Source organism: Pipistrellus hanaki, assembly GCF_964339955.1.
Source record: "Pipistrellus hanaki genome assembly, chromosome: 15".
Lineage (NCBI taxonomy): Eukaryota > Metazoa > Chordata > Mammalia > Chiroptera > Vespertilionidae > Pipistrellus > Pipistrellus hanaki.
In genome coordinates, this window is record NC_140517.1 from 38,846,491 (window position 1) to 38,872,005 (window position 25,515).

The 25,515-nt window shown below is 46.0% G+C and overlaps 2 protein-coding genes across 2 annotated transcripts; one reads left to right on the forward strand and one right to left on the reverse strand.

Annotated features, from left to right (window-relative positions):
- Positions 1–90: 90 nt before the first annotated feature.
- B9D2 (B9 domain containing 2) lies at positions 91–6,403 on the reverse strand. Its single transcript, XM_084860984.1, has 4 exons — positions 6,231–6,403; positions 5,718–5,809; positions 2,839–2,964; positions 91–668 (listed from the first exon to the last, which is right to left on the reverse strand). The coding sequence occupies exons 2-4, from the start codon at positions 5,803–5,805 to the stop codon at positions 355–357; spliced, it is 528 nt and encodes a 175-aa protein (XP_084717110.1). The 5' UTR covers positions 5,806–5,809; positions 6,231–6,403; the 3' UTR covers positions 91–354.
- A 7,421-nt stretch (positions 6,404–13,824) lies between these two features.
- LOC311632950 (large ribosomal subunit protein eL13-like) lies at positions 13,825–14,508 on the forward strand. The gene has a single exon (XM_084905012.1). It carries the CDS (start codon positions 13,869–13,871, stop codon positions 14,505–14,507), a length of 639 nt encoding a protein of 212 aa, XP_084761138.1. The 5' UTR covers positions 13,825–13,868; the 3' UTR covers position 14,508.
- Positions 14,509–25,515: the final 11,007 nt, after the last annotated feature.

Here is a 25,515-nt window from a genome sequence, read left to right on the forward strand (position 1 = left end):
GAAGATGGGGGTCTGAGAAAGGAGGGTGTCAGTGAGAGGATGGGGCACAGGCCAGCTGACAGGTCGGGAGTTCAGGAAGGCACCCACACCTGTCAGAACTGTTCTTTATTTAGCACGTCCATGTGTGAGGCAGCCTCTTCTCCCCAAACCCCTGGTACCCCATTTCACAGGTGGGGAAAATGGACTTCAGAGGGAGAGATTCTGGGCTTGCGGTGCTGGCCAGGACAGAAGCTGCCCCATGCTGTGGCTGGGTCAGGTAAGGCAGTCTCCAGAGCCCACGTTTCTGACCACTGCACCATCCTGCCCCTTATGGACGTCCAGGTATGTGGATGGGGGCCGCGGCGGCAGGGTGCCTCAGCATTCCACGCCATAGCGGTCAAAGTGGCGCAGCAACAGGCCCAGGTCAAGGTGCACGGTGCCCCCAGCGGCAGTATGCAGGCGATAGCGGTCGGCCCCACTGTAGATGGCGTCCCCATGCAGCAGCTGAGGCCCACCACCCACGAAGGCCCGTGCCAGCTGCTCCCGCCAGCTGCCCAAGGGTCGCCAGGTGGGACAGTCCAGCTGGTGGGTGCCCGGACTGCTGGGCACGTGACAAAAGCCGTAACCTGCAAGCTGGCAGCGGCCGAAGCTATCCTGGGACCACACCTGGAAATGGAGCCGGGGCCAGCCTGCAAGACAGGAGAGAGGGGGATGGTATAGCCGGTCACTCTCTGGGCTGTCCTCTTCCCTGGCGTCTGCCCAGCCTCCTCTCTGGACCCCCCCACTCCCACACAACAGCCAATGGTTATTTCTGAATCCATTCTCCTCCCCTGCTCAAAACCCTTCCATGGCTCCCCGGTGCCTTCAGAATAAAATCCAACTTCAACACTCAAGGCCCTTTAGATCAAGCCTCTGCTGATTCCCTCTCTGAGTCCTCCTTGTCCATGGTCCCAGCTCAGGGAGGCCCATCCACAGATAAGCAGACACCTTGAGCCTTGTCCTGGACCTTTCCCCGATTCCCACCCTGTGACCACCCAGTCCTCTCCGGGTTCAGGGACTTCTTGTCTCCTCCAATTCACCTTCCTCCTGGCATCTGGAAGCATCTTTCTCAGCGCCTCAGCCTGGCAGGCAAAGCCTTGGAGACCCAGCCTCATTTCACTCTCCTTTCTGAGCCCCTCTGCGGTTGGCCCTGCTCTACAGAGGTGAACAGAACAGATCAAAATTCCTGCCCTTGCGTAGCTGACATCCTAGACAACGAACATAGTAAATAAGCAAATTATAGGGTATGCCAGATGGTGATGACTGCTCTGGAGAAAAATAAAGCTAGGTAGGGTGGGGGTAGGATGCCGTTTTAGAAAGGGGATGATCAAGAACGGCTTCACTAAAAAGGGGACATGGAGTGAATGTTTCAAGTAGGGAAGGGAGGGGGCCGTGGAGACACCCAGGGAAGAGCATTCCCAGCAGAGGGAACAACGGGTGGAGAGGCCCTGGGGTGGGAGCTGCCTGGGGGGACCAGCGGAGAACGTGGGGTCTGAAGAGTGAAAGGACAGCTGCCTGCCTGCCTCACCCTCCAACCCTTCACCCACAGCAGCCAGAGGGTCTTTTAGAAGCAAAATCGGACTTGTCAGTCACCTGCTGTGGCTTTCCGGTGCCTTCAGGGGACAGCCTCAGCTCAGGGGCCTGGGATTCAAGACTCTGCATGGCCTGTCCTGTCCCCTGCCACCTCGCCCCCACAGTCCTCCTGCTCTCCCCCCATCCTCCAAATGCCCTCACTCATTTTACCCTTTGGGCTTCCCACACACCGCTCTGCCTTGATCCCTCTTCCTTCCCTCGCCTTATTAGCTCCTACTGGCCCCTCACAGCAAAGCTCAACAGCTCCTCCTCCAGGAAGTCCTCCCTGAACTCCCTGGCAGAGTCAGGAGCCTCCCCTTGGTTCCAATAGCCAGCTCTAGACCTCTCCACCCCATCCCTGCCTACACTGGGCTGCCAGTCTGGGAATGGCTCTGTCTTCCCATGGGATGGTAAACCCCGTGAGAGCAGGGCCACGAGCTGTCTCAATCACCGACATCTCTCTGGCATCTCTCGTCATAGGGCATGTCATCAGCAACTATTATTATTTTTAAAATATATTTTATTGATTTTTTACAGAGAAGAAGGAAGAGGGATAGAGAATTAGAAACATGGATGAGAGAGAAACATCAATCCGCTACCTCCTGCACACCCCCTACTGGGGATGTGCCTGCAACCAAGGTACATGCCCTTGACCGGAATTGAACCTGGGACCTTTCAGTCCGCAGGCCGGCGCTCTATCCACTAAGCCAAACCACTAAGCCAAACCGGTTTCGGCTGCAACTATTATTTATATTGTTGAAATATATGGCATATTTACCTAGGCTACTTCCTGGAATTCACTCCTCTCCAATGACCCACATTTTCCACCAGAAAAGATTTTCTGATACCCTTCCTCCCCCGCAGACTCCTTTTTCCTCTGAACAGAGGACAGCCACCAGCCCTTCCTCCCTCTCCCTCAGAAACCCTCCCGCTTCCTCTTGATTGAAGAGTCTCTTGGGTTTTCTCTTTGAAAGCCATCCCTCCTCTCCCCTTGGTCCCCCCTTGCCCTCTTCCCCTCACCCCTGGCCTCTGACACACTCTAGAGCCAGCCACGGGAGGCCTCAGCGCAGTCTCTCCAGGGCCAGGCCTGGCCAGGAAAGGGACCCAAAGGGCGGGGGAGCAGGGACAGGAGTTGGTGTTCTCAGTCTCATAGAGTGTTACTAACCACCCTCCCCACCCCCTCACCCTCCACCCCGCTCCCCAGCCCCATCCCCTCAGCCTGGCTCAGGGCCCAGCACAGGAACCCACCTTGGAGGCCTTTGGTGGCGAAGTGCAGGTCGATGGGGTGGGACCAGTAGGCCATGTCCCCTATCTGGGGGGTGTCCACCTGTGTCTGGCCCTCCCGTACGCCTGACAGGAGCTTCCATGCCGCCCCTACAAGGAGAGCCAGGACACTAATGAGGCAAGGAGGGGTGGAGGCAGCCATCAGGAAGGCATGCCATTGCGGCTGTAAGGCCGTTTCTTCCAGCACTGGGGGACAGGGGACACAAAGCATGGACTCTGGAGCCAAAGGCCTGGTTCAGAGCCTGCACACACTCGGGCAAGTTACCTTTTCCTGCCTCAGTCTCCCAATATGTCAAGTGGGTGTAATAACGCATTCCTTGTCACTTTGTGAGCGGATTAAAAGAGCTAATACACACAAAGCACTTAGAGCAGTGCCTGGGTAAGTGCTGAGTATCACTCTCACTTTCTCACGCTGCACTTAGAGGCCTAGTCCAAGGACTAGGATGGGACCAAGGGTGCCCTTCCACAAAAAGCAAGAACACTCTGTGAAAGGCACAAAATATTACCAGGCCTACAGAGGGTGATCATAATAGCAAACAGGCACTGATTGCTTACCAAATGCCAGACCCTGTGCTAAGCACTTTAGTGATGAATTCATTTAATCCACCCTCTGGGACTTTTAATCCTACCCCTCCCCCAGACTACAGACTCTCCCCAAAGCCCTGTATCTGGCCTTTGTCCCCCTTCCTGCACTCATCTCCTATCATTCTCCCCATCCCTCGCTACCTCTAGCTTCCTTGATCCAATTTTTATTTCCTGTGTGACACTGGCTGTTCCCTCTGCCTAGGAAATTCTGCTCCTGGATGTCCACATGCCTGGCTTTTATTCATCTTTCAGGGATCAACTCAAATGCCACTTTTACAGAGGGTTCTCCTCACCCTTCCATCCGAAACTAAGCCCCGTTACATTATCTCACCTAATTGGTTCTGAGTACCTGCCACCATCTGTAATCATTACACTCATTTCTTTATCTGCTTATTTATTTTATCTCCCCTTCTGTGAGCCCCAGGAGAGCAGGGATATTACATACTATTGAATTTCCAGGACTCAAAACCAGATCTTAGTATACAGAAAGTGCTCAAAAATGTTTGTTGGACAAGTAAGTGGGCATGGGAGGTGGGTGCTCATATAAGCCTCACCAAACAAGTGAAGAAACAGACTCTGAGAAGGAAAGTCACTTGTCCATTCGTTCCATGAACACTTAATGAACATTACTGTGCATCAAGCACCGTTCACATTGGGTACAGCAGGCCTGCAGCAGACCCAGGTGCCACTGTGAAGCTGGATTCAGACTGAGCTGGGTCAGACGGCAGAGTCCAAGCCCTTTATCTGCCTCGGAGCTCTCGGCTGGACTCACTGTCCCTCCCCAGCAGTCCGCTGACATGCAGAGTGACTGTTCTCTCTGACTCAGGCAAGGAAAGCACCAGGCTTTGAGTCCAGCTCTTCATATACAATATAACCCACTTCACAGATGAGAAAACTGAGGCCCTGTGATGGGACAGCGCCTGCCGAGGGTCACAGGGCAGATGGAGCCCAGACTGCAAACCAAGTCTGCCTCCAGAGCTGCCTCTTCATGTGCTCAGCTGGAGGACCACAATTTCCCAGAGAATCTCCCCCACCACCCAGGACCCAGGGCCTGAAGAGATAAGGACAGCAATAGCCACACTCGTTTCATGCGCATTTATCTGTTGGGCAACATACCCAGGGCTTTACAAACAAGACCCCATCCAACTTTCACATGAGCTGGGTAAATACTTACTGCACACTTACTAGGCCAGGTCCTCTCTAAGTGCTGTTGCTATTCATTTATTTCGCTCAACCACCCATGAAATAAGTATTATTATTATTATTATTATTATTATTATTATTACCATTGTACAGATAGGGAAACTGAGGCAAAGACAAGTGGCCAAAATCAACACATTTAATTAACAACTGGTTTTGAACCCAGGCAGTTTGTGCTCTTTACCTCAACACTGCCACCTCTCCGCTATTAGTTTTTCAGACAAGGAAACGGGGGCTCAGAGAGGTTAAGTTCAGAGGCCACACTTTAACAGGGGTCCTCAAACTTTTTAAAGTGGGGGCCAGATCACGGTCCCTCAGAGAGCTGGAGGGCCGGACTATATGAACTACTAATTCCTACTGTAACACCTCGGCTGCGCTCACTGCCCAAAAAACCTGGCGGGCCGGATCAGACTCCTCTGCGGGCCGCATGTGGCCCGCGGGCCGTAGTTTGAAGACCCCTGCGTTTAATAGATGGGAGAGTTAGTATTTGAGCTCGGATCTGGTGGCCCTAACCATTACACATACCACCGCACTATTCTGCCTCACATGGGAGACATCGAGCCTCTGAGGTCCTGCCTGGGCCATACGGATGGGCTTGGATAATTACCAGGTTCCTCCTTTCTCACAGAGAATTATGCATACAAGGGGTGGTCTTCCTCTGAAATCTGGAATGTAAACTTCCATTTTACAGTAAGATCTCAATAAATGGAGACTGTTAAGCAAAGAATTAAGACAGGGGAGGGACCCAGGACACCCCTAAGACAGTGAATGAAGTCCAAACCATGGGGTTAAGACTGTCTAGAGTTCTGAGGATTGGGAGTGTGTGTGGGGGGGGTCTAGCCTATAGTCCCATAACCTTAGGGGCTGTTTGTTCAGAGCTGGAGCCAGAGCCCCCAGAGACGGCATGGAAAGGGATAAGGCAGGAGCATGAGACAGATGGACACAGTACGGTCAGGCCCAGGAGTCCTGATGGGAGATGAGGTTCAGGGATTGGGCCAGAAGGGAGGTGGAACCCCTAGTCTGGTAGTTCGGTGGGGAAGGAGCCAGGTCGGGAATACCTGTGTGGACGCCCCACTTGCAGAAGAGGCTGCTTTCCGAGAAGCCGGTGGCCCCTACGATCTGCCCGATCACGTGCACTTCAGCCATAGCCCTGAGAGGGTAAAAACAGTCACAACCCTGTGAGGTCAGTGTACTATTATTTCCACCTGACAGATGAGTAAACTGAGGCAATAAGGAACAGTAGTAGGATTGCAGTTTCAGACCACTAAGTCTGGGTTCTTAATAGGATCCTAAATACCTCTCCAGGAGAGCCCGAAATAAAAAGAGGGGAATAGGGCCAGGCAGAAGAGCAGGCAGGCATCTAACTGCACAACTTCCAGCTCAGGGCAGAGGAAAGCCCCGCCCAGGGCCAGTGGCTCCGCCCCCACCAGCGCAAAGGTTCCAATGCCGCATGCGTCCTAAGAGCTGGGCGCAAAGCCCCGCCTCCAGGCGTACGCATGCGCTAAGCCTACTTCAGAACCGCTAACAGGAGGCGCGAAAGCGGCTTCGGGATTGGAGTTCATGGACCTGACCTGTCCCGCTCTCCACGGGCGCTGACTCCCCGCCTGTCTCGCGCTCTCCCGGGAGGGACCTTTCCGGCAGGGAGAGTCCCGCGGCGCCGCGATCCCTCCCAGGCCGCGACCGCCTTCGTTCTCTTCGGTGGTTGCCGGGGCAACGGCAGCCTCCGCCCCTGGCCTCGCGCGTGCCCGCCCTTCGGGTTGCTAATTGGCTCTCGCTGTCCCAGGGGGCGGGGCTAACTTCTGACGGACATCCTCTCCCTTCCCGCTCTCCATTTTGGGAAAAGGGTCTCCGCAGCCACGTGGGGCGTGGCCGGGCTGCCGCCATCTGAAGCGGCTGAGGGAGTTTGAGCGCCAACTGTCCCTCCCTGGTAGCCTCTTCACAAAGGAATCCCCATTGGTGCCTCCCGACCCCCAAGTCTCTCCCTCAACGTGGACCACGGAACCAAGGGACTCTCAGCAGAGTGCATCCTCTTGCCTCATAACTAGAAAAAAAAAAAAAATCCTTCCTCATTCGCAGATACTCAAGAAGTTGGGGAGGGGTTTTCCTTCCTTTATTTTTAGAGTTCCCCAGGCTTCGTGGGACTGATAATCCAACTTCCTTCTCAGAAAAGCTGCCCAGCTCTTCACAGTGCTGATTCTGAGCAAGGATGGGGGCGTGGGGAGTGGGTAAGAGAAATGAGGAACTGAGGCCTGTTTATCTGCAGAAAATCCGATTCTAAACCCTGGACTCTGCCAGTAACCTGTCTTGTGACTTTGCAAGGCTCTAGGTTTCGGTTTTCTCATCCTTGTAATGGGCTCAAGGAGGGTGACTGAGTCAGAGGCACTTGCACCCTCTCATTTCCCGGAGCGGGAGCGGTGCCTGAGTCCCTTGTCCTCCAGCCCAGGCGAGGGGCCAGGGGCGCTAGAGATGCGGCTACCAAAGTTGGTCACCCACTCAAAGTTATGGGGGTGGGGGCAACATTCCAATAGGATAAGATTTATCTAAATGAATAATTCAGTAGGATATTTCACTGGTAAGTATACTTGAAAGCTACCATTTATTGAGTTACTTCTTTGTACCAGTCCCCCGGAAACTGATTGTTTTGCATGTACAGTGTCCTTTCATCCTCACAGACATCCTGACAGGTAGGTAATATGATCAACTTTATTTAAAATGAAGAAATTGGAGCCGAAACCGGTTTGGCTCAATGGATAGAGCGTCGGCTTGGGGACTGAAGGGTCCCGGGTTCGATTCCGGTCAAGGGCATGTACCTTGGTTGGCATATCCCCTGTAGGGGGTGTGCAAGAGGCAGCTGATCGATGACTCTCTCTCATCGATGTTTCTAACTCTCTATCTCTCTCCCTTCCTCTCTGTAAAAAATCAATAAAATACATTTTAAAAAAAAAATAAAAAAAAAAAATAAAATGAAGAAATTGGAGCAAATTTATTTGCCCTAAGCAAACTGATCATAGTTCTGCCTGACTCTGTCTCTACATTTTATGTTCTTAACCTCTCTGCTAAAGGAATATGCAGGCTGTGTGTGGGTGCCATCCTTTATCCTATATCTTCTCACATCTAACCAGTTATCAAGTCCTGTCAATGCTCCTTCTTAAATATTTTAAAAAAAATATATTTTATTGATTTTTTACAGAGAGGAAGGGAGAGGGATAGAGAGTTAGAAACATCCATGAGAGAGAAACATCGATCAGCTGTCTCCCGCACATCCCCCACTGGGGATGTGCCCACAACCAACGTACATGCCCTTGACCGGAATCGAACCTGGGACCTTTCAGTCCGCAGGCTGATGCTCTATCCACTGAGCCAAACTGGTTTCGGCTCTTAAATATTTTTAATTAAAATTTTTACTTATTTATCTTTATATAGAGAGAGGAACGGAGAGGAGGAGGGGAGACAGATAATGATTTGTTTTTCACTTGTTTATGCATTCATTGGTTGATTTCCATATGTGCCCTAATGGGGATAGAACTCGCAAGCATCCTTGGCATATTAGAATGATGCTCCAACTGAGCTACTCGGCCAGGGCCTTAAATATTTTTTTCTTCAATTAGTTTCTTCTGTTGGTTGATATTAATGATTAATAATAACTTCCCAGTTTGACTGCCTGAATTTCAATCTTGGCTCTTTCCCTTCTGTGTGACCTTCAGTACCTCAGTTTCCTCATCTGGGACGTGAGAATGAATGATGGTACCCACCTTGTTGGATTATTGTCAGGAGTTAATGAATGTATGAAGCTGTTTTAAAATATGTTCACAGGTTCTTTGATTCTCATTCTTTCATCAGGTGGAGCCTAATTCCTCTCTCCCTTAGTATAGGCTGCACTAGGTAGGTTGCTTCTAACAAATAGAATGTGGCAGAAGTGCTGCTAAGGGACTTCAAAACCACGCCATAAAAAGCATCCGCTCTTGGATAGTTTACGTTGAGAGGTGAGCCATCATGATGTAACAACAGTAAAGCTGTCAATGGGGAGGAACTGAGGCATCCTGCCAACAACCAGCCCATGTGAGTGACCATCTTGGAAGCAGATCTTCCAGCCTTAGGCGGATCTTCAGGTGACCGCTACGTCTGCCAACATGCTGACTGCAACTTCATGAGACACTGTGAGCCAGAACCACTCAGCCAAGCCATCGCCAGATTACTGACCTGCAGAAACTATGTCAGTGATAAATAATTGTTTTAACCACTAAGTTTGGGAAGATAATTTGTCACCCAGCAATAGATGACTAATACAAATGCCTGGCACATGGGAAGGACAATAATGTTTGCTATTATTGATGATTGTTGTTGTTACTGAAATGACATATTTTACACATTTTTTATAAGAATCACACTGAATATTTATTTATGTACTTTGTAACTTTTAAAAATTTGTAGTAAAATACACCTAACAAAATTTACCATCTTAACCATTTTTAAGTGTACAGATCAAGTGGCATTAAGTGTTTGCACATAATTGTGCAACTAATCTCTAGAACTATTTTTATCTTGCAAAATTGAAACTCTATACCCATGAGAAAACAGCTCCCCTTCTTCACTCTCCCCAGCCCCTGGTAACCAACCACCTTTCTACTTTCTCTCTCTATGAATTTGCCTACTCTATGTACCTCATATAAGCAGAGTCATTTAGTATTTGTCCTTTTATGACTGGCTTATTTCATTTAGTATAATGTCCTCAAAAATCATCCATGTTGTAGCACATGTCAGATTTTCCTGCTTTTTATTTTTATTGTTAAGCTTTTATTTAAAAAAATATATGTATCTTTACTGATTTCAGAGAGGAAGGAAGACGGAGAGAGAGAGAGAAACATCAATAACGAGAGAGAATCGTTGATCGGTTGGCTTCTGCATGATGGGGATTGAGCCTGGGCAAATGCCCCGACTACGAATTGAGCTGTGACCTCCTAGTTCATAGGTAGAGCCACAACAGCCAGGCATATTTTCCTGCCTTTTAAAGGCTGAATAATATTTCATTGTTTATATACATTCCCTTTTGTCTTACCACTCATCTGTTGATAGACACATGGATTGCTTTGACATTTTAGCTATTGTGAATAAAGCTGCTGTGAATATGGTTGTACAAATTCTCCTCAACACCCTGTTTAAGTTCTTTTGGGTCAATACTCAGAAGTGGAATTGCTGGGTCATATGGTAATTCTATTTTTAAAGTTTTGAGGAACTACCATACTGTTTTCCAAAGTGAGTGCACATACTTTTTACAGCTTGTTTTTTCATTCAGTGATGCATCTTGGGAATTTATGTATGTCTGTATATAAAGATGTAACTTTTTAAAAATAACTGTTTTGAAGTACAGTATATGTACAGAAAAGTACACAAGCCATAAATGAAGAGCTGGACGAAATGTTATACGCTGAATTCAATAGGTTACTAGAACTCGGCTGAAGAAAAGAACATGAGCAGCTCCTCAGGATGGCTCTCAAGCCTCTTTCAGGATGCCCCCAAGAGTAATCACTAACTGGACTTCTAACATGGGTGAATTTTGTCTGTTTTTGTACTTTATATAAATAAAGCCACACAGTAGGTATTGTTTCATGTCTGTTTTTTTTTTTGTGTGTGTGTGTGTGTGTGTCTGTGTATGTATGTGAAATCCACCCACTCTGTTGCATGGGGCTGTATTCTTATTGCTGTATAGTTTTCTGTGTGTGAAGATGCTACAATTTATTTATCCATTTGTTTGCTGATGGGAATTTATCTTTTGGCAGATGTTCACATCTGGTTGGAGTGGAATTGCTGGGTCATAGGATATGTTCAAGAGTTTTCTTGGTGTTTGGACAAATTTCTAGTGTCTGAGAGTTCCCTCTCCTTCAACATTTGGTGGTGTTCTTTTTCATTTTAGCCATTCTGATGAGTGTGCATTGAAATGCATTGTGATCTTAATTTGCATTTCCCTGATTACTATTTGAGTACCTTTATTAATGTTCATTGTTTCCTTGGCTTTCCTTTTTTTGTGAAGTTTAAAAAAATATATTTTTTATTGATTTCAGAGAGGAAGGGAGAGGGAGAGAGAGAGATAGAAATATCATTGATCAGCTGACTCATACACACCCCTACTAGGGATTGAGCCTGCAACCCAGGCATATGCCTTGACTGGAAACGAACCCAGAACCTTTCAGTCTGCAGGCCAAAGCTCTATCCACTGAGCCAAACCAGCTAGGCCCTATTATGTGAAGTTTTGTTTAATTCTTTTTCTTTTTTTTAATAAATAAGTTCAGATTATTACAAATGTGTTCTTCTTCCCCCCCCCCCTTCAATTGCTCCCCTCCACCAGGTTCCCATTCCACCCTCTGTCCTTTCCCCACCCCCCATTGTCCTCATCAATAGGTGCACAGTTTTTGTTCAGTCTCTTCCCACACCCCCACTCCCCTTTTCCCCAAGGATCGTCAGTCTACTCCCCTTCCATACCTCTGATTCTATTATATTCACCAGTTAATATTGTTCATCAGGTTTTTTAATTTCCTTGGTTTTTAGTTTCACTTGTTGATAGTTACGTATTTGTTGTTCATAATTTTTATCTTTATCTTCTTCCTCTTCCTAAATAACCCCCTTCAGCAATTCATATAATTCTAGTTTGGTGGTGATGAACTCCTTTAGCTTTTTTTTTTTTTTTTTTAATAAGTGAAGCTCTTTATCTGGCCTTCGATTCTGAGTAATAGCTTTGCTGAGTAGAGTATTTTTGGCTGTAGGTTCTTGCTATTCATCACCTTGAATATTTCTTGCCATTCCCATCTGGCCTGCATGGTTTCTGTTGAGAAATCAGCTGACAATCCTATGGGTGCTCCTTTATAGGTAACTACCTGCTTTTTTCTTGCTTCTTTTAATATTCTCTCTTTGTCTTTTGCTCTTGGAATTTTTTAAAATATATTTTATTGATTTTTTACAGAGAGGAAGGGGGAGAGATAAGAGAGCTAGAAACGTCGATGAGAGAGAAACATTGACCAGTTGCTTCTTGCACACCCCCTACCAGGGATATGCCTGCAACCAATGTACATGCCCTTGACTGGAACCGAACCTGGGACCTTTCAGTCCACAGACCGACTGAGCCAAACCGGTTTCAGCTGCTCTTGGAATTTTAATTATGATGTGTCTTGGTGTGGTCCTCTTTGGATTCCTTTTGTTTGGGGTTCTGCGGGCTTCCTGGACTTGTAAGTCTATTTCTTTCCCCAGGTGGGGGAAGTTTTCTGTCACGATTTCTTCCAGTATGTTTTCAGTATCTTGCTCTCTCTCTTCTTCTGGGACCCCCATAATTCTGATGTTGGTTCGTTTGAAATTGTCCCAGAGGTTTCTTACACTATCTTCAACTTTCTGGATTCTCTTATCTTCTTTCTTCTGTGGAGGAGTGTCCTCTGGCTCTTTGTGTTCCAAATCTTTGACTTGATTCTTGCGATCTTCTATTCTGTTTTTAGGACTCTGTATAATATTTTTTTTATTTCAGACAATGTATTCTTTATTTCTGGTTGATCCCTTTTCATATCCTCATAGGTCTAGTTTATTTTATCAGCCTTTTCTAGGAAATTCTTGAAAAACCTTATAAGCGTGGTTTTGAACTCTATATCCAGTCACTTCTTGTCCTCCATTTCTTTGTGATCTGTTTCCTTGTCTCAGCATTTTCACAGCTTCCCTGAGTTGGTAGGGTGTCTTTGTGTGCTAAGGTGTCCTATATGGTTCAGTGAGTCAGCCTCCCAGTGACCTGAGCTGGACAGTCTTGGTGTAGCTCTTTGTGGGCTGTGTGTGCAGTCTTGTTGTTAAGCCTTGCTTGTTGTTGGTATCACTGGGAGGCGTTGATCTCCAAGCCAATTGGCTATGAGGATCAGAAGTGTCTCAGCTAGGAGGGTTTCTATATTCCGCTTGGATGGGTGGAGTCTCGTGGCGGCACAGCCAAGCTTTGGTGAATCCCAGAAGATTGGTTGCAGGCACATGCACCTCTTTGGTATAGGTGCAGACAAGCTTTGGATTCCTTTCTGTTCCTCCCTAGGAGAGTCCTATTCAAGGCGAACAAAACTAGCCACTGGAAGGGCTTCTGTGCTCTGCTTGGTTGGGGCGGAGTCCCGGGTGGTGCAGACAAGCTTTATTCAGCCCCTCCCTACGAGGGTCTGGTTTCTGAGTCCCGCAGTAATGGCTGCTGGCTTCACACACCTCCGAGAGATCTCTGCCCACTGCCTGACAGTCTGGCCTCTCCCTGTTTGGGGCCATCTATCAGAGCAATAGGGTGGTTCTGTTTTCCTCCCAAACAAGAAAGCTAGCCTTGCATTAGCTGTCCGCCCTCTCCACCAGTAGCGAACTCAGCCCACCCTCTCTGCGCTCCGCAAGCAAGCCAGCAGCTAAGTCAGGTGGCCCCCTTTTCAGTTCTCCGCACCTTCACAGTTCCTGAGGTTCAGCATACCTTCTCTTTCCTTCCCAGATGGTAGAGCCTCCTCTCAGCCAGCCATCCGGCGATTCAGGGCGATGTTTCCCCTGTTTTCCAGTTCTAAATTCAAATTTGTTGTGGTAGGCTGCATTCAGGTGTCTATCCTATGCTGCCATCTTGGTTTCTCTCCGAAACTGGTTTGGCTCAGTGGATAGAGCAGCGGCCTGCAGACTGAAGGGTCCTAGGTTTGATTCTGGTCAAGGGCATGTACCTTGGTTGAGGGCATATCCCCAGTAGGGGATGTGCAAGAGGCAGCTGATTGATGATTTTCTCTCATCGATGTTTCTTTTTTTTTTTTTTTTCTTTCTCTTTTTTTTTCTCTCATCGATGTTTCTAACTCTCTATCCCTCTCTCTTCCTCTCTGTAAAAAATCAATAAAATATATATTTTAAAAAAGTACTTAAAAAAAAAAATCAAATTCTAAGAACAAGAGGGGAGCCCTGGCCAGTTTGTCTCAGTGGATAGAGCATTGGTCCACAGACTGAAGGGTCCCAGGTTTGATTCCGGTCAAGGGCATGTACCTTGGTTGCAGGTGTGATCCCCAGTAGGAGACATGCAAGAGGCAACTGATCAGTGTTTCTTCTAACTCTCTATAACTCTCCCTTCCTCTCTGTAAAAAAAAAAAAAAAAAAAAAAAAAAAAAAAAAAATCAATAAAAATATATTTAAAAAAAATAAAGAGCTCTTTCTGCCGGCCGTTCTCTTTCTGAGAAGGCCCGTAGGCAGCAGCCATGGCGCCCAGCCGAAATGGCATAATCCTAAAGCCCCACTTCCACAAGGACTGGCAGCGGCGCGTTGCCACGTGGTTTAACCAGCCGGCGCGGAAAATCCGCAGGCGCAAGGCCCGGCAAGCCAAGGCGCGCCGCATCGCCCCTCGCCCCGCGTCCGGACTCATCAGACCCATAGTGAGATGCCCCACCGTGAGGTACCACACCAAAGTGCGAGCCGGCGGCAGGGGCTTCAGCTTGGAAGAGTTACCGGTGGCTGGCATCCACAAAAAGGTGGCCCGGACCATTGGGATCTCGGTGGATCCGAGGCGGCGGAACAAGTACACCGAGTCCCTGCAGGCCAACGTGCAGCGGCTGAAGGAGTACCGCTCCAAGCTCATCCTCTTCCCCAGGAAGCCTTCGGCCCCCAAGAAGGGAGACAGTTCTGCTGAAGAACTCAAATTGGCAACACAGCTGACTGGACCAGTCATGCCCATACGGAATGTCTACAAGAAGGAGAAGGCCAGGGCCATCACAGAGGAGGAGAAGAACTTCAAGGCTTTTGCCAGTCTTCGAATGGCCCGTGCCAACGCCCGGCTCTTTGGCATCCGGGCAAAAAGAGCCAAAGAAGCTGCAGAACAGGATGTTGAAAAGAAAAAATAAAGTGCTGTTGGCAACTTGTGATAAAAAAATAAATAAATAAATAAATAAAAATAAAGAACAAGAGGGGATTTTCCTATTCTATGTAATAAAACCTATCCTATTTAATAAAAGCCTAATATGCAAATTGACCAAACAGCAAAACAACTGGCCACTATGACACGCACTGACCACAGGGGGCAGAAGTTCAATGCAGAAGCTGCCCCTTGGTGGTCAATGTGCTCCCACAAGGTGAAGTGCTATTCAGCCAGAGGCCTCTGCTTCAGGTGAGCAGTAAGGAGCAAGGGGTCCTGACTGGCGAGAACCCTGCACTGAGAGAGGAATGTCTGACAGCTGCTTAGCCTGATCCCCGGGGGGTATTGGGCCTAAGCTGGCAGGCAGATATCCCCTGAGGGGTCCCGGACTGCAAGAGGGTGCAGGCCAGGTTGAGGGATCCTTCCCCAACCCCTCCAATGCACATATCTCATGCATTGGGCCTTTAGTATAATCATAATGTCAATTTAACATTTTCCACCATATCAATTTAACATTCATATAAAACTTTCATCTAATTTATATTTATATTCAAATTTTCCCCATTGTCCCAATAACATTTGTCACTACCTGCCCTCTATCCAGAATCATACTTTGTTGTCCTGTTTCCTTAGTCACCTTTAATCTGGAATAGGCCTAACAGGTTTAAAATTTTTTGTTATTGTTTTGTTTTTTATGATATTGACAGTTTTTTACAGACTTCATTAGGCTTTTTATTTTACCTTTTAATTAAATTTATTGGAGTGACATTGGTTAATAAACTTTAAACTTTTATTAAAAAATTAAACTTTGGGATATTAAAAAATGGCAGCAGAGTAAGTGTCCCAGGAACAAACTGAAGTTAAACTAAAATACAGAACTGAAATTAAACTAAAATACAGAAAAACTTCCTGAATAATCAATGGAAGAGAACTCTGATACCTGAGGACCAAAAGTGGAAACTGCATAGAGACCAGTAGGAGAGGCAGAGGCATGAAAGGGCTGTTCAGGTACCACAAATAGCAACAGAAGTCCCAGAGAAATATTTCAGCTGAAGGGTGTTGTCACTGAGAACCCTGGGCCCCAACCTGGGCCCCCAGCAGAGAGCACTAGAGTTGAGAAGGGTATCCACATAACAACTGTGAAAAGCAGCAGGATTGTTGTCTGCCAGGGAGTAAGGCTGGAAAGCACCCTCTTAAAGGGCCAAAGTACAAAATTCCCTGTGGAGCCACTCACCTTGTGCTCCAGCAGAGAGGAAGGCAGAACTCTAACCCCCGAGTTCCCAATCCTGGCTTCTGCTGAAGCTGTGTGAGCAGAAGCCAGGATTGGGAACTCAGGGGTTAGAGTTCAGAAAGCAGACACACCCTGGTTTCCTATTCTGAGTCATTCCCTCACTCAGCAGAAGACATCTTTCCCACACAGACATTTGCTGTACAGGCAGCCTTGTCTGGAGGAAAGGTAGTTGACCCACTCTATAGGAAAACACCTTGCCTTTAGGTCATTTAAGATACCAAAAATAGCCCTAGCTGATTTGGCTCACTGGATAGAGCACTGGCCTGAGGACTGAAGGGCCCCAGGTTCAATTCTAGTCAAGGTCACATGCCTGGATTGTGGGCTCAATCCCCAAGTAGGAGGTGTGCAGGAGGCAACCGATTAATGATTCTCTCATCATTGATGTTTCTGTCTCTCATCCTCTCCCTTCCTCTCTGAAATCACTGAGAGAGAGAGAGAGAGAGAGAGAGAGAGAGAGAGAGAGAGAGAGAGAGAGAGAGAGAGAGGGAGAGAGAGACTAAAAATTAGCCTCCAGACAGAAGCAACTGCCCCACCCTGTTGATTAAAAAACTCTCCACACAGGGACTCTTTCCACCACCCCACCTGGGAGTCTGTGCTGTGAGATTCTTTCCCCTTCCCAACATGAGAGTCTGTACAGTACTTGTTCTTCAATAAATTTCCACATTTGCTATTAAAAAAACCTCTCCTCACACCTGAGGACGATTGCCTGGAGCAATTCTAGTTGGAACCTATCAGCCTGTAGGCAGTCTTGGGAGGCATTGAATCTTTGTCTGATCTAATTAGTCAGAAACAGTGTTTGATACTGTGCTGCACTAAAGATTGAAAGGCATAGAGGATCTACCTAATACATAGTCACAAACCCAAACAGGCAGCCAAAATGAGGAGACAAAGAACCCCCAAATGAAAGAACAAGATAATTCCCCAGAAAAATAGATTAATGAAGCAAAGAAATTTATCTGAAACAGAGTTCAGAATAATGATGGTAAAGATGTTCACAGCATGAAAAAAAATATAGTAATGATGAAAATGGAAATAAAGAATGACATAGCACAAAAAAGAACAGGTTGGTTTGAGAACTTTTATATACAAAACATCTGAAATTTTAAAAAAAGAAAACAGTAGAAGGAATACACAGTAGATTAGGGGAAGCTGAGGTTCAAATCAGTGAATTAGAAGACAGAGTTGAAAAAAATCACTCAGAGAACCAAAAAAAAGAACAATTAAAAAATAGGAGGATAGAACCAAGATGGAGGCCTAGGTAAGCACCTAAACTGCTGCCTCACGCAACAATTTCAAAATAACAATTAAAAGGCAGAACGGACATCATCCAAAACCACAGGAAAGCTGGCTGAGCAGGAAATCTACAACTAGAAAGAAGGAGAGAGGCTCACGGATCGGATCGGGAGCTGCAAAGTGCTGAAGTAGGGAGATGCTCACCCAGAGAGAAAGGGCTGCCAAGTGCTGGGCTGGAGGGAGGGGAAAGAAAGCCCCCAACTGCACTGAACCCCAGTTCCGACTGCACTGAACCCCAGCCCAGGCAGAAACCCTGTGGACCCAGGCTCATGCGGGTGTAGTCTGAACTGTAGAGAAAGGCACCCAGAGACTCAGAGACTGGGAGACTTGGGGGAGCCGGGAGCCGCAGCACGCGAGGGAGTGCACGCAGAGAGGTCTGACTGCAGAGGTTGCTGCGGTCTCTCCATAGCGGAAGGAGTTGGAAGCTCCTAACTGCACTGAATCCCCAGTTCCGACTGCACTGAGCACTGAAACCTGAAGGGAGAGCCCCTGGGGCACCCATGCTCTTACAAGGGGAATCTGGAATGTCAAGCAGAAACTCAGGGGATCCGTGGAAGGCAGAGGTCTAAGGCGCACACACAAGGGCAGGTCTGAAGGGAAGCCAAGACGGGTGGCTCAGCCCTGAGACTCTGCCCCATCCAAGCTGAGCTCAGAGGCTATTGCAATTTTGAAAGTCTGATCCTATAAGACTGTCTCCAATACAGAAGGTATCCTGATGTAGATACAGCTGATACGCACATCCAATAGGCCTGGAGGTCAATTCCTCCCAGTGATACCAACAACAATCAAGACTTAACTACAACAAGGTTGTACACGCAGTACACAAAGGCGAGCACCAAGAGTGTCCACCTCAGATAACTGGGGAGGCTGACCCACCGGATCATATAGGACACCAAGCACACAAAGCTACCCTACCAACTCAGGGAAGCAGCAAAAATGCCGAGACAAGGAAAGAGATCTCAAACAAAAAAAAAATGGAGGAGAACAAAGGATGGATATAGAGCTCAAAACCATGGTTATAAGGTTTTTCAAGAAATTCCTAGAAAAGGCCGATAAATTTAATGAGATCCTCGAGGATATGAAAAAGTACCAACTAGAATTTAAACATACACTGATGGAAATAAAAAAAAATATTATACAGAGACCCAACAGCAAATTAGAGGAATGCAAGAATCAAGTCAAAGATTTGAAATACAAAGAGGCAAAGAACACTCCTCTGGAGAAGCAAGAAGAGAAGAGAATTTAGAAAGTTGAAGATGGTATAAGGAGCCTCTGGGACAACTTCAAGCGTACCAACATCAGAATTATGGGGGTGGCAGAAGAAGAGAGAGAGCAAGATACTGAAAACCTATTTGAAGAAATAATGTCAGAAAACTTCCCCCACCCGGTGAAAGAAATAGACTTACAAGTCCAGGAAGTGCACAGAACCCCAAACAAAAGGAATCCAAAGAGGACTACACCAAGACACATCATAATTAAAATGCCAAGGGCAAAAGACAAAGAGAGAATCTTACAAGCAGCAAGAGAAAAACAGTTAGTTACCTATAAGGGAGCACCCATATGACTATGAGCTGATTTCTCAACAGAAACTATGCAGGCGAGACGGGAGTGGCAAGAAATATTCAAAGTGACGAATAGCAAGAACCTACAACCAAGATTACTCTACCCAGCAAAGTTATCATTCAGAATTAAAAGGCAGATAAAGAACTTCAGAGATAAGAAAAAGCTAAAGGAGTTCATTACCACCAAACCAGTATTATATAAAATGCTGAAAGGTATTCTTTAAGAAGAGGAAGAAGAAGATAAAGGTAAAGATAAAAATTATGATAAAAAAATATCTATATCAACAAGTGAATCTAAAAATCAAGTGCATTAAAAATCCGAAGAACAGCCGAGACCGGTTTGGCTCAATGGATAGAGCGTCGGCTTGGGGACTGAAGGGTCCCGGGTTCGATTCCAGTCAAGGGCATGTACCTTGGTTGCGGGCATATCCCCAGTAGGGGGTGTGCAAGAGGCAGCTGATCAATGACTCTCTTTCATCGATGTTTCTAACTCTCTATCTCTCTCCCTTCCTCTCTATACAAAATCAATAAAATATATTTAAAAAAAAATAAAAATCCGAAGAACAGAACAAACTGGTGAATATAATAGAATCAGGGGCAAAGAAAGGGAGTGGATTGATAATTATCAGGGGGAACGGGGTGTGGGAGATGCAAGAAGAAACTGGACTAAAATCGTACACCTATGGATGAGGACAATGGGGTGGGGGAGGTAAGGGCAGAGGGTGGGGTGGGAACCTGGTGGAAGGGAGCTATGGGGGGAAAAAGGAGAAATAATTGTAATAATCTGAGCAATAAAGACTTATTTATTTATTTTTATAAAATATATTTTATTGATTTTTTACAGAGAGGAAGGGAGAGAGATAGAGAGTTGGAAACATCGATAAGAGAGAAACATCGATCAGCTGCCTCCTGCACACCCCAGTCTGTTGCCTGCAGAGGGAGGCCTCTGGTGGCAGGAGAGAGGGGGCAGCATTGCACAGATGGCAAGCAGTGGCAGTGGCAGGAGTGGAACCAGCTGCCTGCAGCCAGGGGAAGGAAAGCCCCACTAGGCCCTGATCTCAGGCCAGGTCTAGTGATCCTACCTGAGGAGTCCCAGATTGTGAGAAGCTGTAGGCCAGGCTGAGGGACACCCTCAACCCCCAAGTGCATGGATTTTCATGCACCGGGCCTCTAGTTGGTGTATAAAAAAGCCAGCAAGCCCTAGCCAGTTTGGCTCAGGGAATAGAGTGTTGACCTGAGGATTGAAGGGTCCTGGGTTCAATTTTGGTCAAGGGCACATGACTGGGTTGTGGGCTCAATCCCCAGTGAGTGGTGTGCAGGAAGCACACCCATCTCATCACTGATATTTCTATCTCTCTCTCCCTCTCCCTTCCTCTCTGAAAATACATATATGGATAATCCTCAGGGGGAAAGAGCAAGATACTGAAAACCTATTTGAAGAAATAATGTCAGAAAACTTCCCCCACCCGGTGAAAGAAATAGATTGCGGGCATATCCCCAGTAGGGGGTGTGCAAGAGGCAGCTGATCAATGACTCTCTTTCATCGATGTTTCTAACTCTCTATCTCTCTCCCTTCCTCTCTATACAAAATCAATAAAATATATTTTAAAAAAAATAAAAATCCGAAGAACAGAACAAACTGGTGAATATAATAGAATCAGGGGCAAAGAAAGGGAGTGGATTGATAATTATTAGGGGGAACGGGGTGTGGGAGATGCAAGAAGAAACTGGACTAAAATCGTACACCTATGGAGTCCCAGATTGTGAGAAGGGTGCAGGAAGAGACTGGACAAGAATTGTACACCTATGGATGAGGACAGTGGAGGGGAGGTAAGGGCAGAGGGTGGGGTGGGAATGAGGTGGAGGGGAGCTGCTATGGGCAGCAGGAGGAGAAGGAGAAACTATTGTAATAATCTGAACAATAAAGATGTATTAAATTAAATATATATTAAACCCATAGATTTTTAGGTATTGATTTTGTATCCTGCTACATTGCCAAATTCATTTATTAAATCTAGTAGTTTTTTGGTGAAGTCTTTATGGTTTTCTATGTACAGTATCATGTCATCTGTGAATAATGAGAGTTTTACTTCCTTCTTTCCAATTTGGATGCCTTTTATTTCTTCTTCTTGTCTAATTGCTGTGGCTAGGATGTCCAATACTATGCTGAATAAGATTGGTGAAAGTGACATCACTATCTTGCTCCTGTTCATAGGGAAAAAAAGTTTTAATTTGCCCATTGAGTATGATCTTGGCTTTATGTATGTCATATGTGGCTTTTGTCATGTTGAGATATACTCCCTCTATTCCCAATTTGCTGAGTTTTTATAAAAAATGGGTGTTGGATTTTGTCACATGCTTTTTCCACATCTATTGTTATGGTCATGTGATTTTTGTTTTTCAATTTGTTTATGTGATGTGTCACATTTATTGATTTACAAATATTATACCAGTCTTGCACCCCTTGGAATAAATCCCACTTGGTTATGGTGCATGATCTTTTAAATATATTGCTGAACCTGTTCTGCTAATATTTTGTTGAGGATTTTAGCATTTATGTTCACCATGGATATTGGTCTGTAATTCTCTTTCTTTGTAGTTCTTTATCTGGTTTTGGAATTAGGATAATGCTGGCTTCATAAAAAAGAGTTTGGAAGTGTTCCTTCCTCTTGGACTTTTAAAAATAGTTTGATGAGTATAAGTGTTAGTTCTTTGAATGTTTGGAGAAACTCTCCCAGACCCAGGCTTTTGTTTGCTGGGAGATTGTTTTATTATTATTATTACTGCTTCTATTTCATCAGTTGTTATTGGCCTATTCACGTTTTCTGATTCTTCCTGATTCAGTTTTGGGAGATTGTATTTTTCTAGGAATTTGTCCATTTCCTACACAAGGTCCAGCTTGTTGGCATAGTATTTTCTTACAATCTTTTGTATTTCTGAATCATTTGTATTTCTGTGGTGTCAGTGGTCACTTCTCTACTTTCATTTCTGATTGCATTTATTTAGGTCCTCTTTGTTTCTTGATGAGTCTGGCTAATGGTTCATCTATTTTGTTTATCCTTTATTTATTTTTAAATATATTTTATTGATTTTTTACAGAGAGGAAGAGAGATAGAGAGTTAGAAAGATCGATGAGAGAGAATTATCGATCAGTTGCCTCTTGCACACCCCCTACTGGGGATGTGCCCGCAACCAAGGTACATGCCCTTGACCGGAATCGAACCTGGGACCCTTCAGTCCACAGGCCGACACTCTGTCCACTGAGCCAAACCAGTTTCAGCAATTTTGTTTATCCTTTAAAAGAACCACCAGCTCTTGGTTTCATTGATTTTTTTTTTTTTTTTTTTTTTTTTTTTTTGTCTCTATGTCTCTATGTCATTTATTTCTACTCTGATCTTTATTCATTCCTTCTTACTCTGGGTTTCTTATTGTTCTTTAACTTGTATGGTTAAATAGTTTATTATTGATTTTTCTTGTTTTTTGAGGTAGGCCTGTAGTGCTATGAACTTCCCTCTCAGGACTGCTTTTGCTATGTCCAGGGTTGTTGTGTTCATTTTCATTTGTTTCCAGGAAGTTTTTTTTTTATTTCTTTCTTGATTTCATTGGTAACCCATTCATTATTTAATAACCTGCTATTTAGCCTCCATGTGCTTAAATATTTTGGAGTGTTTACTGCAGTTGATTTCTAATTTCTAATTGCTGTGGTTAGAATGTCCAGTACTATATTAAGATTTGTGAGTGACATCCCTGTCTTGTTCCTGTTCATAGGGAAAAAATTTTTAGTTTTTGCTAATTGAGTATGATCTTTGCTACATATTCCACTGTGACCTGAGAAGATGCTTGATATGATTTCAATCTTCTTGAACTTGTGAAGACTTATTTTGTGTCCTAATATGTGATCTGTCCTCGTGAATGACCCATGTGCACTTGAGAAGGATGTATATTCTGCTGCATTGGGGTGAATGTTCTATCAATGTCAATTAAATCCTTCTGACCTAGTGTGTCTTTATTTTATTTTATTATTTTTAAAAATATATTTTATTGAATTTTTTACAGAGAGGAAGAGAGAGGATAGAGGGATAGAGAGTTAGAAACATCGATGAGAGAGAATCATCTATCAGCTGCCTCTTGCATACCCCCTACTGGGGATATGCCTGCAACCAAAGTACATGCCCTTGACCGGAATCGAACCCGGGACCTTTCAGTCTGCAGGCTGATGCTCTATCCACTGAGCTAAACCGTTTTCAGCTCTACTGTGTCTTTTAGAGTCACTGTTTCCTTGTTATGCTTTTGTCTGAAAGATCTATCCAGTGAAGTCAACAGGTGTTAAAGTCACCTACTATGACTGTATGGTTGTTGATCTCTGTTAAAATCCTCTGGAAATTTAAAAAAATATATATTTATGTGCTCCTATATTGGTTGCACATAAGTTTAGCATGGTTATATCCTCTTGTTGCATTGATCCCTTTAGTATTATGTAGTGACCTTTGTCTCTTGTGATGGACTTCATTTTGAAGTCTTTTATGTTGGATATGAGTATTGCTACTCCAGCTTTTTACTTCAAAATTTTTCCATCCCTTCACTCTCATCCTATGAATGTCTTTTGTTCTGAGGTGGGTCTCTTGTAGATAGCATATAGTTGGGTCATGTTTTTGTATCCATTCAGCTACCCTATGCCTTTTGATTGGAATATTTAATCCATTTACATTTATGGTAATTCTTAATAGGTACTTATGTATTGCCACTTTAATTTTGTATGCATAGGTTTCTCTCTTTGTTTCTTCTCATTTCAGCAGTACCTTTAGCATTTCTTGTAATGCTGGCTTGGTGGTGATGAACTCCTTTTTTTTTTTTTTTTTTTTTTTTTGTCTGGGAAGCTCTTTATTTGACTGTTTATTTTGAATGATAGCCCTAGCTGCCCCTGCAGCCCCCACCATGAACCAGAGGCCGATGACCCAGAGCATACATTGGCAGAGTGAAGAATCAGGTGGATGTAGCGGTGTTCGCATCCAGCAATGCCCCCCCACTCCTGTCCACTGGTGTGAGATTAAACACCAGATGCTCTAGTAGTCAAACCTGCATCAGTCTGTGTGGGGGAGATGGGGCTGGGAGCACCTGATAGGCTGTCCCCAGGGTGCTCCCAGATATAGAGAAAGAGGAATCCAAGGGATGGAGGGTTTCCAAGTTCAGAATGTTCTCTTTACAACTGAGGGTGATCAGCAGAGAATTAGAACCGGGTGCCAAGGACCTAACATGTGACCTTGGTCCAAGTAACTTATCTTTGAGCCTCACTTTTTGTCATCTGCAAAATGGGACTAATTTTTCTCCACCTGGGAAATGGGTCACACATGGAAAAGGTGGTCTAACTCAGATCACCTTACACACACACACACACACACACACACACACACACACGGTGGAGTAGGATTCAGGACTCAAATGTTCTGATTTCTCCATCCTCTTGGCTCCATCCCATATAGGCTCCCTTCTGGAGGAGAAAAATGGCTGCGGTAACTCTAAGGACTCCAGAGGTCCCTTTCCCAGGGGCCCACTCAGAGGCAGCCCCAGCTGAATCCCAGGGCTGACAGTGGGGGTGTGGGTGGGGTGGGGAGAGAAGGGAGCCTTCCTTAAGGAAATATCCAAGTGCTGGCTCCTGGCAGGTAGATGGAGCTCTGCCATGAACAGCGCTTTGCGGAGGGGCAGACGTGCTCACTGAATGGGGTTTGGTGTTACCAAGCAGAGTGACAATCCGGTTTTCTCACTCCGTTCACTGTCATCCGTGGATCTTCCTAGAGCACTTTCCCATTTGGCATTCTACTGAGCATTTCACGGAGCAACAACTGCAAGCTAGGCATATTTATGCACTTCCTTCCATTCCTGATGAACATGGCGCCACCCTAAGGGGCAGTGGCGGAAACTGCGAGCTAGTTCAAACTATGAAGCCTGCAGTACAGAGCCCATCAGGAACCCCCAAACGTAAGCAGCCAACGGGACCTGGCAACTAGGTGGCCCACTTGTGTGAGTTATTCTTGGTTGATGCTCACATATTCTTGTTTCCTGCCCACTAGATAAAAGCATGGGGGACAGTCAAGTGGCAACTACAGGTCCCTGCGTATTTCCAAATGCCCCCTAGGGGGTGCTACCAGCCCTGAAAACCAACAGACCTGTCAAATCCCTGTGCAGACGGTGAACCACAGTGTGCTGGCCTCTCTGGGTTTGTGTGAACATGTAGGTCTGGGGCGGGGCTGAGAGGGACCCTTGCTCCGTGGCTGGCAGCTCACTGGCTTGAGCTTTTCATCTTAAATTGTGGACTCTGCAACGGCCCCACCGCTGGGTTATTGGGCTCAGAGACAGCCCCTCTCCTAGCCCATGTTCTCTCCCTATTTATTTTCCTTTTCCTGTCCTCATGTGCTCAGCTCTGGCCACACTGGCGGCCTTGCTGAACCTCTACTTCCATGGATCTCTTTCTGGGGCTTGTCCCCCATGTCTATGAGCCTGCTGCCTGGCTCCCTCAGCGATCCCCTCTACCAAGGTGTCCCTGACTGATGTACTCAATTTGCGCCCTCCCTGCCCCCCCTTCTCTGCTCTTTTGTTTGGTTATAGCATTTACCTTCATCTGACAAACACCAATTTTATTTGCTTGCACCTGGGTTTCTCATTCACTATTGAGAAGTGGGCGCTCAGTAGATATGTTAGACTAAATGAATTCATCTAATAAATGTGCAATCCTAGTAGTGTTTTCCCAGTGGGGGTGTCTGTGTCCCCCAACCCCCAACCCTTGGGGGCTGCAGGTAAGTGCTCTCCTCAGGGAGTCAGGACAGGGGTCCCCAGGCACACAAAGACGGAGAGGC

Excerpts from the sequence above, each read along its gene's own strand:
- B9D2 (XM_084860984.1), bottom strand. The coding sequence starts at position 5,805 with ATGGCTGAAGTGCACGTGATCGGGCAGATCGTAGGGGCCACCGGCTTC. Across the intron at positions 2,965-5,717 it reads CAAGTGGGGCGTCCACACAG|GGGCGGCATGGAAGCTCCTG; the intron begins GTATTCCCGACC and ends CTCTCCTTGTAG. Across the intron at positions 669-2,838 it reads CGCCACCAAAGGCCTCCAAG|GCTGGCCCCGGCTCCATTTC; the intron begins GTGGGTTCCTGT and ends CCTGTCTTGCAG.
- LOC311632950 (XM_084905012.1), top strand. The coding sequence starts at position 13,869 with ATGGCGCCCAGCCGAAATGGCATAATCCTAAAGCCCCACTTCCACAAG.